The sequence below is a fragment of the Pezoporus flaviventris genome, unplaced genomic scaffold (genome assembly GCF_033815535.1).
Source record: "Pezoporus flaviventris isolate CSIRO_AGI_PZ_B2104156 unplaced genomic scaffold, CSIRO_AGI_Pfla_v1 ptg000036l, whole genome shotgun sequence".
In the NCBI taxonomy this organism is placed as follows: Eukaryota; Metazoa; Chordata; class Aves; order Psittaciformes; family Psittacidae; genus Pezoporus; species Pezoporus flaviventris.
In genome coordinates this window covers 17,702,554-17,716,592 of record NW_026892584.1, presented here as the reverse complement: position 1 = coordinate 17,716,592, position 14,039 = coordinate 17,702,554, and the positions used below count along the sequence as shown (strand labels likewise).

Below are 14,039 nucleotides of genomic sequence, written 5' to 3'. Positions count from 1 at the left end.
GTGTTTTGCTACAGGCAGCAAGTTACACTGTCCTAAAACTGCAAAGTGGTCAAAAATGCACTTAGCTTTATGCATGTGCTTAACTCTCAGAAAAATCAGTCAAATTTAAACAGGGACTAGGAAGCAAATATTTTGATTTAAACGTGACTACTTACCATTCCAGAGCCTAATACATTCTCATGAAAAATAACAGGTTCCTAATTTGAAGACTGCTTTGAAATCAAGGATCCTACTCCAGTAGAAGGTGCATAAAATTTTTCTTCCTATAAATGATAAAATCCCCTGATACAGATCTCTTGTGTAAATTCTTTCACAGGCATTTTGATAGCATTTGTGTGATCTGCTTGGGAAAGCAACCAGAATCCACACTAGCCAAACGCTGTAGGGAGGTGTTGACTGTAGGGTGAGGGGCAGTCAATGTTAAACAGTTACACCTGTGCTGCCCTTTCTGCGAAGAAAGCAAAAATGCACAAAGCACATGAGAACGAGTTAAAGATATCCTGGATAGCTCCAACTTATGTAATAGTACTCCCACTTTCTCTGGTAGCAATTCATTGCTTCTTCATGAACAGGAATGTACTTAAAAGTCACCCACAATCACACATATGAATACAGTCCCACTCGTTTGCACATTTGTAGAGTGATTCCTACAATATTACCTTGTATTGAGCAGCTTAAAAAATGAACTTTTAAGGAAGAACATATAATACACATTTTAAATAGCCCTGGGAATTTGGCAGATACATCAGCAAGAACTATGGCACATCCTCCTATCACAAAGAGCCTTTGGTTACATAAAATTTGCCAGATTGGCTCAGATTAGTTGTCCATCAAGTCTCAAATCCTGTTTTGAAGGTGACAAGTACCAGATGCTTCAGAGGCAGGTGCAAGAAACCCCCATACTGAACACTTATGTAATAGAGAGGGCTCTTCCTAAAATCAGGCAGTTGGTGGGTGGCTTATGCTTCACAGCAGGAGAGTTTATAACGCCATGAAATGTTTATCTTCGTTATGTAACCATAGATGTGATTACCCATCTACAGTCAGCTTGAGCAAAAAGTGCCACAGGGCTTTTAATAAACACTGCTAATCAGGACGTAGTTTTATTTCTCAGCTGAGAGACATCAGAGCAATTCAGGATCTGAGAGACCCTGGAAAATGATACCAATTTGCTAGACTGATCATTTTTTAAAGTATAGAAAGCACTTGTAAGTAGACTTCATTTAGCCATCTAAAAGTTGGGTGTCTGCTATAAGCCAGTCACTAAACCAGAGATACATCCTAGCCTGAGTACTGATAACTAGAAGCAGTGAGTTTCTAGGCTTACACATGATGAGCCTGAATTGGGGAAGTAAGCAAGAGGACTTATTGCTTCAAGACCTTCTTGGACAAAGGAAATATCTCTTAGGCAATTGGAAATAAAAATATCCTAGATCTGAAGTACGCTACAATTCTAAAGTAGTATTCATAATCTCCATTACTTAAGAAGAAACACAGTGATTTTTTAAATAGAAGTGTGAATTTGCTTTGTAGTAAAGAAGGAGGAATGGAAACATGCGGTATAAATACCAAAAAACCTTCCATACTGGATGCTTGATTTTTAAATTAATTTATTAGCTGCTGGTTTAAATTTTTACTTTCCTTCCCTGAGTTAAAGTTTTTCTACAAAAAGCAGTATGCTCATATAACAATTTAATTGTATTTGTTTGATGGTATAATCATGCCATTAGTTAATTTAGCACAACTCTGTGTGGCTCCTATAAATAATGGCATATACAGCTTAGTTGTCACACTGCTTTGTGGCACATACCCATTTGTAGGAAAAGAAACAAGCACAGTGAAGAAAGTCTCAGGTTTTAGCATTCTTTTAAATTAAAGAAGTCCAATAAAATGTCAGTAATAAGCATGGTGGAAGAATATACAGGAGTAACTGGGTGCCTGAAGTGGTGCAGGGCAAGTTCTCTCTTTGCAACCCTGGTACCGTGCAGTCTATTTTTTAAAGCAAAGATTATGTGCAATGTTCACTTGCACTTGAGCTAACACTCCATTCAGACCTTACATACCCATTTCTGCCTCCCTTCTGCTTCTATTGGAATGGAAAAGCTTGAGAAAATTAAGTATCCATTCGAACCTCTGAGGCACCTTTAAAAATATAGTGGATATTTTCATTCTCATTTCTAGAAGTGAGAGAAATCAGGGTCCCGTGGAAGTTGAGAGATGTAGGAACTTACTTCCTGGTGGCTGAAGATATTAAACAGATGTGTAGATTCTCCTTGTTCATTTTGCTGCAAAAGAAACAGGTTTGCTTTAATTCCCTGCAGTGGAGGGTTGAAACTAATCTCCCAGCTCTGCCCTGAAATTAATTAAAAGTGCATACAATTGACTACACCTCTCAGCTGAACCTCTTGTTCAATTGTACCATACCCCACTGATTTTTAAATGAATTACCAAAGATCGCACATCACAAGGATGCCAGGGCTGGGAGGAGAACCAGAACTGCTGATGGGTCATTCTGTGTTTGGAACATTAGACCACAATTTCCCCTAGACAACACATTTCTGCATATGGAACAGAAATGTGTCTCCAGTTCCTATTTTATATAAACTGAAATGACTGCAATGAATCTGCCCTCAGCTGCTGGCCAGCAGGCACCGCTGTAATTTCTGAGTATATTTGGGACTTTCCCTTTGGGGGATCCTGGGGCATGATTTTCTAAGTGACTATTGATAATAATGGGCCAAAAAGTAAAAAAAAAAACCATGAAAGATTATGTTAAATTTAGAATGACATTATTTTGCATGTTCTTCACAGGGTATTAACTGCTTAACATAACCATTAGCAAACAAATGAGACTGCACTCATTCTTTTGTGTACTAAGATTTTCTGTTTTCTTCCTTTTATTTACCTGTTTTGCAGAATTTTACCAAGCCTCACCTCAGGTTGGCCAACTCACCACTGCCTCCATAAAAAGCAGTTTTGCAGTGCCACCCCTTTCTTGCTCCCCCTTCTCTGTTATCCATTCTTGGGCAAGCATGGTTGTTTTATCTAGTTGCATGGTTAACTGGAAATACTGAAAGGCTAACCAGTTTTTATTCCCCATGCTAGTTTTAATCTGGGTGACTTCCCCAGTACAGTTCATTGCTCAACACACAAATATTTGGGCCACTTAAGGTGCAAGACAGGGAAGGGAGCAGAGTAGGAGGAAGGTGAGGCTGCTTCTTTCAGTGGCAGTGCTGCCCTAGCTGGCCACCCTAAGGCATATAAGGTTTCACAAAAACTGAACGTATGCTTATCCCCAAACATCCTGTGAGCATGCTCAAAAAGGCTAGAATGAAGTTACTGAAAAACAGATACCACAGATCACCACTGTGATTGCTGTGCACACCAGTCACATCGGCCACATCAAAGCTACAACAGCTGATACATCTGAAAAGTCATGTGATGTCCCCTGCATCCTCCCACCTCGGGTCTCCATTTTTTCCAGCATACATAGCCTGCATTTCCAACACACAGCAGCAATTGCTAGCATTTTTTTATCTCATATAAATAGTTCTATGTTGTTACAAATCACTAACTGGAATGATGTACAAAACTGATATTCCGAGGAGTTAGCGCCATCTGAAATATACTGGAATTGAGAAAAAATTTATTCTAATGTGGTTTTTATCCTGTTGGAAAATATTTTTTGAGACAGTAGCATCAAGTAGAACAAGAACTTTTTTATCTTGCATGCAATAACAGGATTCCTGGTTAGAACTTCACAAAATCTAACTTTTGTAAAAGAGTAATATAGATTTAATCTGCTCAGTTTAGCTAAATCCTTATTAAGATGTGTGTAAAGACCACCCAGAGTCTAAGTCCCACTAGGATTCTGAATGAAAGCTATTACAGAAGAAATTCCCAAATGACCTCTAGTAATTTTCCTAAAAATGGCAGAACATCCATCCAACCTTCATTTTTTTTGTAAATTTATCATTAGGATCTGGATAAAAATAGAAGCATCATTGTGTTTAGTGGAAGCAGAGTTCAAAACTTTCATATTTAGGAGTTAAAACCTCAACTGAGAATTGGTCACTTAAACCCTGCAATGTCCAGCTAATCTGGATGTCATTACTTAACTTCCACTGATCCTACAAGGGATTTTAAGATGTGAATGCAATCCGATAAGAATTCATGTAACTTAACCTCCCCTCATAGCTCTTCTAGACATAATTCTTCTGCCATAGACTGTGGCCTGCTACTCCATGGCCACTCCTGACCACCTCTGTTGTCAGAGACAATCACAGACACACACGGAACCATTCCAAAAAATGGTGAATAAGCATATTGGGCCAAATGTACACTGGCTCTACACTCAGCAAAATTACATGAGAAATGCTTTAGTCCCACTTAGTCAAGTAAACATGTTTTGTAACACAGAGGAGATTGCTGCCTCATCATAATTACGCCTGGTCAACTGAGCATTTTTAAGACTAGTGTTAGTCACAGAAGCACAAACGCTGATGAGTTTGGGATGCATACATGTGTGAAAATGACAAAAATAGAGACATTCAGATTTTTATTTTGTTTACATGTTACATGGCTTTCTAATTACATACGTTGCCTTCATTGTCCTTTAGAAGTAACTGTTGCTTCCCCATTTCTCATTTACAAGGGTCTCTAGAAGCAACCCAGAGAATATTTGCACCTCAGAGGTCCACACCTATCAAAATGTTACAATGGGGCAGTGGCATTGACATATAAATTAGTTTTTGTAAAGTGCAACTAAAGTAGGCATTGGATGTAGGAAAATAGCAAAAGCAATGTAAAAAAATGATGAGTTTTAACCACATTTGCCACATTCTGTACTGGGCCTATCCTGTCTTTAGCTAAGGAGTCATCTCTGTACGTACCCCAGAAAGTGAATATACCTCAGCATTGCTAGTGAAAAGGACTAGCAGCTTCCCTTTTTAGAGGTATCTTCTCCAGGTCATCTAGAGGAAGGTCAGATTTCAACAACAGATTATCACTTAAATCACACAGAAAGCAAAGAGACAAGGAATGTAAAAAGAAAGACAAGACCCCAAAACATATGGTGCTTGGGAAACAAAGTGGTCATTTGTCTAAGGTTTCTGAATGGTGTCACCCATGCCTAGCCCACTTCTGCCTTGTTTGCACAGGCAGGGCTCACACATATTCCTGAAATAAACCATTTGCACTGAAAACACCTGATAAATTTAGTTATTTATGCTCAAAAAACAAACAAACAAACAAACAAACAAAACCAAACAACCCCAAACCTGAAAAACAAAACCAGCCCTGAAAGAACCTGCTGCCAGCCAAAGGACACCAGTACTCCAAGATTGTGCTCCCCCATCTTTCCAACCTGAGCAGAGGTAAACAAACAAACAGGGTTTCAAATTCAAGACTAGTGTAGATTTTCTGTCCTCTTTATGGTCTTTAAGCGAAGGGAGATAAACTGCTTGCAACATCCCTGCTGTGCATACTGCAGCATGAGACTGCTTGCAGAAGCTGAAGAGCCACAGGTGAAGAAGCAGTGGATCTGTCTCCCCTTTCCTCCTCCACACAGACAAATAAAAGGTGCAGTTTTCAGCTGACAACTGAATACACATTTTATTGTTAATAAAGACACCCATGAAAACCTTAAGGAGACTGAAACGATTTGAAATTATTTATGATGTATTACAAAACAGCACATTTTATTGAATTGCCATGATGAAATTAATTTTTATATTAAATATATCTAAGAAATTTAAAGAAATGCAACCAGATTAATGGTCTTTCTTGTCATCATTGTGTCTTTTTTATAAGATGCATTGAATAGCGCTATACCACCATCTGACCAAATGAGCTGATTCTTGGGCATTCTTTTACAGGATCGTATTAATCAAATTATCTTAAGAAAGCCATTAGCCTACCGAATGTTACATATTTCAACTTTGAAGACAGTAGAAAATCAGAATTAAACTGGCAGGAAGTCACACTATCAGCCAGTCACAAGACAGGAAGTTCTCTGAAACTATTCCCACTGCTAAGGAGAGGGATATTATGTCCCCACAACTGATTTTCAAAGCCCTTGAAGGGGTACTATCAAATACTCAATTTGATTTATGTGAATTGCAGAATAGCGTAAAAATGGGTTCGTAATGTATTTTTAGTGTTGGGATGAGATTACGCCATGAATAACTGATCCATTTTTGCAGTTTTTACAAAACAATTGGAGATTTTCCTCTCAAAGCCTCCCAAAATAAGGAAGCCAGCTTCCTTACTGCAGGTTTGAGATGTGTGCTGCTTGAAACACACTACAGGGCTTTTATCATATAGAGCGAGCTTGAGAGCTGTTTTTTACTGTAATCGTTCCATTACATCTATGGCAGAACTCTTTTGTGGAAACACAGAATTTTGACCCATAGGAATGCCAATGAACATAACATCTAGAAATTAAACCTGTCTTTTCTTGCCTGCTATCTAAGATAAAATGAGATTTATGTTTAAAATCCTGACAGAAACCATATATGCTTTTTCCTCACTGTAGCATTTTCAATCACAGGAAAAGGAAGCCTTCAAGAAAAATCTGTGGACACCATTAAGACCCACTGACGAATTGGTACTTTGAAACTTCAGTGAAAAGGAAGAATTTCCTTAACAAATACCCTTGGTAAATGCAATATAATTCTGCTTCTGAGCATTCAGAAGACTCAAGGTTGTAGTCCGGCCTACAATGATGTGAGGCACTGCAGGTTCCCTTGAAAGGGTGAAAATTCCTTCTCTTCATTTCCCATGGTCCAGTCTCTCTTCCTTGGGAAAAGCAGCCAACCTACAGGAGTGTGGGAATCAGTTGTGTTACGACTGCCAAGGGAATATCACCTCATCTTTTTCAGACAAGAAGAGAGAACAGCTCATCCCTGTGCCTGTGGCACCACCAGAGTTGGGAAGAAGTCCCACAATTACAGGAAAATAACAGAATGGGACTAGCACTGACAGAGAAGGCTCACGGAGACCAGCTGTGAAAAAGTGAGCGAGTACACGGGGGATAACGAATGTGCACCAGGGAAGCAATGTCTCTTACAGAAGCACCGCAGTATTTTACTCCATGTATTTCGGACAGTGAGATGTATCAGTTGGCAGGCATGCATGCGAAGACTAGGCAGGAAGAAATCAAAATCCAACCGACAGACAAAACCACAATATAATCTTTTATTATAACCTAATTTACTTGATGGTCTGACTCATGATTTTCAAGTCCTCGGGGTTTACAGCACTGCTCCACTTCTCCACCAGATCAAGGGGTACATTTACCTTCCAAGCTCCTGAAAAGGGATTTGGGTTCTGTTGCTGCTGCTTCATTTCACTGCTTGCCGGGGTCAACTACAAACGTCTCAGTTTCAGCGTGCATTTAGAAAAGGGTCAAGGTTTCGTACACACCCCGATGCCATCACCCAGCTAGAACCGCGCTCAGGCTTCCAGAGTTAGGGAACTCGTTACGGAAGGGCTCCCTCCTCTTCCAAGAGGCGGCGGTGACCCTCGCACAGCTCGTTCAGGGACGTACTCTGCCACCATCCTCACACGGCACACCTCAGAGTAGCGGAGACCCCTGTTAACGAGCCCGCACCTCCAGTTTCGCCCGTCCACCCGCTTCGCCGCCGCACGGCTGGCTGAGAGAGGTGATACCGGCGCCAGCTAAAGGGAACCGGACACGAGGCTCCGACTCGCCACATCCCCCACTCCCCAGGGGCTGCCGCACGCTTCAGCTTAGAGAAGTACTTAAAAGAGTGGAAGCCCAACCCGCCGGTGATCTGTCACGCCTGCCCCAAGGCTCTCGGTACCTCCGGGGACGGCCCCCGAGCCCGCCCCGGTCCAGTCCGCAGCGGCTGCCCCGGGGTCTGTGCGGCCCCGCGCTGAAGAGTGCCGGCAGCCCGCGCTCCGCCTGGGCAGCGCTGGGCCGGGCCCGGTTGAGACGGGCCGAGCCGAGCAGGGCTGAGCACCGCTGGGCTGGGCTAGAAGCTGATGGGACGAGAGTGATACCCTCAAGTCCCCGCGCGATGCCTCCCCTGCGACCTCCGAGCAGGAAGGAGGGCGACAGCGGGACAACTCCTGTATCCCTCCGCGGCGCCGTGCGTGCGTTTGCGGCGGATGCGGCTGCTTGGGAAGCGCGTGAGGCAGCACCGCAGGGAGGGAACTACTTTCACGAAACTCGAGCTCAGGGCAGCGGCGGACGCCGTGGAACGGGCGGCGGCGTCGCGGGCCCGTCCGACGCGAGCTCAGGGTCAAGGGGATTACTTTCTTCCCCTCGCTCTTCCCTCTTCTCCCTCCTCCCTTTTCCCCCTGGTTATTTTGGATCAAGCTGTGGCGGCGGAAGGAGCTTGAAGTCAACGCTTCCGCCCAGTTTTCCTGTGAGGAGACGGAGGCGGAGGCGGCTGCGAGGAGCCGAGACGGTAGCTAATGGAGTTGCTGCCGAGGAGGGAGCGCGGCCGCTGAACTTCCCCGCGGGCTTCCTCCCTCCCCTGCCTCTCGTCCTGCGGCAGGGTCTCCTCTCTCCCAGGCTCCCTCCTTCGCTCCTCACATAAACAGCCGTGACGCATCCTCCCTCTCCTTCGTCGTCCCCCCCTCCCCTTCCCACCCCTAGGCTGGTTTAAAACGCCTCCCTCCCCCCGTCACCAGCTTTCTCCTTGGGGCCGGCTCGTTCTCCCTCCGCAGTGCTCGGCGTCGCTTCGGAGGGGGTGGGAGAGCCCAGCCGAGCCGCTCGCTCGCCCCCCCCCCCCCCCCCCCCCCCCTTCCGCGCCTGACCCTGCCTGTGGCGGCTCCGGTGTCTGGAGGAATTTCTGCCGCCGCCTGCCCCGGCTGGGCGAGGGAGGCAGTAGAGCAACAGCGAAGGCAGCTGCAACAGGAGATGAGCTGCAGCAGGAGGACGGTGCGGTGCAGTTTTTTGCATCGCGGAGCCCTCCCTCGTCTCTGCCGCTCTGTCCCCCTTTAACTGGAAGCAGCTCAAGAGCAGAAGATCCGTGGTTGTTTCTGCTGTTTCCACCACTGCCTTCACCACCATCATCATCGTCATCTCTAAAGATAGGGGAAATACACTCCAGTGCCGGACAGCAGGATTTCTTGTTTCTAGGATAAAGATCGCGCACCACACCGTTTTCCCTCCTCCGTCCCCCCTTCTCAGCGCTGCCCGGGCCTGGCCGGGGGCGGCAGCCCGGGGGGTAACAATGGTGAAGTTTCTGGTGAGTTCTGGCTGCGCCCTGGCTGCGTCGGTGCTGCTCCGTCTCCCTGTCGGATCGCGGTGAGGAGAAAATGAGCGAAGAGACGGCGACTTCTAACAACGAGTAAGCAGCCGTTCCCCCTGCTCGCCGCGGCGGTGGTTCCCCCCCCGGGGTTCGGGATCGGGCCGAGGCTCGCGGCTCCACGCCCGTGGGGCCCTTTCCCTGCGCACGTACGTGTCCTGGCCTCCCCCTGCGCGTACTGCGCATTTCTGCTCGCGTCCATGGAAGCCCTGAAGCTCTCTCTTTGTGAAGCGGCTTGGTTTAGAAGGGCTGTGAGCGGGGGGTCAGAAAAGCGTGCTTTAATTAAAGCCCGATAGAAAACGGTGCAGGTAACGACAGTGTCTCGGGGGAGGTGGCAGGGGAAGGGTTTCGAATGCCCAGAGAGCTATCGGCACGTACTGCCTCTGATAATAATCCCATTACTTGTAGATATTTCACATGGAAACTAGTGTGTGGGAGCTTCATCCTGCAGGAAACTGCTCCTGAATTTTAATTGGATGAGTCAGTCAGTGTAAATACAGCTAAAACCTACCCTGGAGCATTTTTTTTTTTCCCTTTTAATAAGCACTTGGGATCTTGAGTCTTGATTATTGTTTGATTATAATAAGAGGAAGGGGACAGTTCAAGGCTCTCAATATTTTTAATATGACTGGTTTGGAGGAAATCCAGAGAATATGTGTGCGTGCGGCTGTATCCCCCTTCATGTAGTCTGAAATACATTTTGGGTCGGAGGAGATAAATGCGTGTCGGGAAACATCCGAGTTCTTTATGGCGTTGAAGAATGAACAAGAAGTATTTTGAAACTTTCGCTGCCATCGGGACGTTTAAGGTCAGTCGCTGCAGTCTCCGAGCCTTAGCGTTACGATTTGCGGTGCCGGCGTTGGCTCGGGCCGACTTTATGAATGATGCGGGTGGTGGCCGCGGCCATGGCGGAGCGGACATAGCCCCGCGCCCGTCGGTGGTGCGTCTGGGCGGCAGCGGCCGCCGAGCGGCTCCGCGGCGGGAGCGCGGCGCTGCCCGCTTCGCTGCCTTCCGCAGTAAAACCTGCCTGGCTTCCTTGGCGCTCCTCGAAGCGTGGCGGCCCGGCCCCGAGGGAGCTGTGCGGGCAGGGGCAGCGAGCCCGGGGAGCTCCGCGCTGCCGGTCGCGGAGCGGGGAGCGGGCCGGGCCAGGCGGGAGCTGCTGCGGCGCCCGCGGGGCCGGGAGCGGGGAGCCGAGGCCGCCGCCATGTTTCCTTTTTTGTGAATCGCTCTCATTTGCATACCACAATCTCCATTCATAAAAAAAAAAAAAAAAAAGGGGGGGAAAAAAAAAACAACCAACCCTTGCCGTCATCGCGGCTGACCTGCGGCAGAACCTGCCCTGCAGAATTACCTCGAGCTGCTGCTTACGGTGCGGGGACCCTCCCGCGGGCAGCGGAGGAAGGTCTCCAGGACCGGCTGTATTAATATGTGCTGCTCGCTGGTTGTTGACACAGTTATGTGGGAAATATCAGCTCGGGGAGGTGCTGGGAGCACGTGATCCGCTCCATTCATAAAATACCTGGCTGTCCATTCACAGTGCAGCACAGCCTCTGCATTCAGCGGCTCCGCGGATCAGACCTGCACGGGGAGAGGAGCCAGGCGCAGCGGAGAGGGCGGCAGAAAAACGGCTCATGGCTGCGAGCAGGGGAGCTCGCACTGAAGATGGGGGGTGGGCATTTTCATAGCGTGTGTTACGTCGTTTTCTTGTAAAGGAGCATTATTTCGGAAGCGCCTTGTCACTGTGCCGTCTAACATTTAAGCAGGGAAGAGTTTTATTCATAAAACACTGAAATATTTTCCCGTCCAGATACCGACTCAAAACCAAAATATTGAAGATCATAGTCATTATTGTGAACGTGTTTTCAAGACAGTATGTTAATACATTTTTGGCAATTTACATTTTATTGAACAATACCGTCTTGTATCTGCAAGATATCAGCATAGTGTAGGAAGGAAACCGATCGTACCAAATGAGACATATGAAAATACTGCCTGTTATAAAATGCAGGTAACAGTGAAGACAACTAAATTGATAGAAATCAGCAGTGCAGTTGTGGTTTGGTTTGTTTTTTTTCCCTGATTGCATTGAGGATTTTGCAGAAGATTAGTTATCGCCATTTCTCCTTAACCTATGCCGTGGCTGAAGAAACCTCTGAAATAACAGAGAAATGTTTTAATATGGCAGAAACTGTTTAGAGGTCAGTGCATTAACTTTGATTTTAAATATTTTTAAAATAAAAAAAAAAAAAACCAAACCAGCAACAAATTGAATGAAACTTGGTGATGAAGCATTCCTGAAGCAGTGTATTTGTTTGATGTAACTGTTTGTGGTGCCAGTGTTAAAATGGTGATGTTCGCTGCTCATGAATACACTATTTCATTATCTTAACAAATTACGCTAAAGTGATCTATAATTATACATTTATGGAGTGGAGAAGTCTTTGTTGGTAGTGCAATTTAGGGGAATATCTGAAAGATTACTAATCTTTACTTAAAATGAGAAAGGAAAGCTTATGTACAGTATTTGGTTTGGGTTAACTCCGTGTTATAAAGCTGAATGTGTATAACCTTACAAAACACTATAAACAGTGCTTTTTCTCAAATAATAGATTCTTTTAACTTTGGTTATGAGAATATGAGAAGAAAAATAAGAAAAATATCGCTTTTCTCTGTTTCAGTTGCCCTTTTTTTTTTTGACAGCATTTTTGGTGAGGCCAGAGTTGTCATTTCTCTTTGGCTTATTTTGCACGTAGCACAAGCATGTCATTTGAAATGACTGGGAAATATGCTTGAAACTCCAAACAACCATTTGTGAAAATAAGGCGGATCTACAAATTGATTTTCATCATATATTAAAAGTCCACTGTGTTTAATTTTATCAGTATAATTGGTGACATCAGTGGCCTTGAATTCATTACAAATCTCTTGGCATATAAGGGTAAATACGGGTTCTTTGCAATGCATTTTGTGTCATTGTGGCTACTGGGAGTATTCTGGTAATTGAGCATTTTTCTTTGTTTATAAAACTTCATGTTATGGAGTAAGACATAAGTATTTGTGGTGTGGAGTTTTACCTAAGTTAATAATGTTAGATTCTCACCGGTGGTGAAAAAAATTAATTAAAAAAGCTGCATTAAGAACTACTAGGTTTCTTGTCAGCCATGAACATATGGAAGGCAGCCATATGAAAAATTATGATTGCCATGAATGAGTCCTCGTTGGTGATTTTCACACGGTTCTTATATGTTTTTGTATTTGTCAGGTGTTAGTTAAATGAGAGTATTTCTGTACCTCCAGATAATTTTACCTCCCCCTTTTGCTTTCCCAGTGGTGTTTTGCAGTCACTGTGGTCAGCACAAAGACAATGTGGTGTTCACAAATATTGTCAGTTTCTAAATGAAGGAGTTAGTGGGATTTGTGGGTCAAATTGCTGTTCATGCAGCTTAACTAATAATGTCAAAGCAGGCAGGTCAGCAAGCACTGTACCAAATTTCCTGATTTGGTGGCAGGTTTTATTGCTGTCTATAAATGCTACTAAATTTCAGTGTTAGGTGAAACAGAATGATTGTTACGTTACGTAGTCCCCATTCAGCAGGAATGAATGATGACAGACTTAAGATGGAGTCTGAGTTGCTGTTACTGAAAAGTAGGCATGCTGCTTTATTGGCTTGTTTACTTTCCTCTGTATTGCAGGTGGCCTCTTTCCTTTTCAGGGAATGCTTATGATCTTGAATTATATTCAGAGTTGGTTTTATGTACTGCTACAGATTCAGACTGTCATATGCTAATTATTTTGCTACATAAATATAGGTCATCTTATGCTAATTTTCCTAGATAAAGAGATTATTAATTAAACACAGATATACAGGTATATACTAATGCTGTTTGTTTAACAGCTTCTGGATTATGGTGTTATAAATATCCTCAGTGTTGATTTCAAAAGTAAAGGTGAACTAAATTTTTAAAATACTTGGTATCTTCACGTCTTCCTTCAGTATTTATGAAAATGCTGTTTATGCTTCATTTGTGCTTCAGAACTTATATTACATGCCTAAATACTGAAAGATAAACATGAAATCATAGGGCAGAAAGTAAAGCCAACTAGTTTGGTTTTATTAGCTCTCAGAGGGTTTTGACACTTTTCAGCAGGCTAATTTTCTTCCTGCTATTTAGGGCATATCTATAAACTTTGGAATTCTTCATCCCTTAATGTAATTTATAAAAAGAGGCAAGATTTTATTTTTGTTAAGGAAAGCATCTTCTAAACCGAGTGATTATATGAAATCATTGCAATCCTGATATATTTTCTTTTGGGGGAATGGCTCCTATAGAGTCCTGGGGAGGCTTTTCCACTCTTATGAACTGCTTCTTGCTGTCTCTTTGGCTTTGTGTTACACGACGCTATTTTGAAGGTGAAACTATATTTGCATGTTATATAATCTGTGAGTCAGGGGGTTTGTTTTGTTCTGTTTGGTTTTTTGTTTGTTTTGGGAGAATTTTTGTTTGGTTTTTCTTAATTTTTTTTTAAGCAAAAGAGTTCACCTTAGCAGCATTTCCTGATTACTGTGGTGTTGCAGAAAAATATTTTCTGGATGTTTTAGCATAACTGGAGCCAGTGATAAACACTCAGCATTTTTTTAATTCAAGTATTGCCTTGTTTATTCAATTAAAATTTAACATTTTTGAAGTGTTAAGTGGTAGTGAAGACACCAGCCTGTGTTTCAGAAGTAGAGGTGTTTCTTGAAAGAAATACATCTT

At 43.8% G+C, this 14,039-nt stretch overlaps 1 protein-coding gene across 2 annotated transcripts in view; it reads left to right on the top strand.

The window, feature by feature from the left end:
* Positions 1-8,575: 8,575 nt before the first annotated feature.
* Positions 8,576-14,039, top strand: part of SPRED1 (sprouty related EVH1 domain containing 1) — a 61,616-nt gene continuing 56,152 nt past the window's right edge. The window contains exon 1 of one of the 2 annotated variants that reach the window (XM_061463403.1): positions 8,576-9,323. In XM_061463403.1, coding sequence (XP_061319387.1) covers positions 9,292-9,323 — 32 coding nt within the window. In that variant the 5' untranslated portion in view covers positions 8,576-9,291. The remainder of the gene's footprint in view (positions 9,324-14,039) is intronic. The other variant, XM_061463402.1, reaches the window with a different exon arrangement.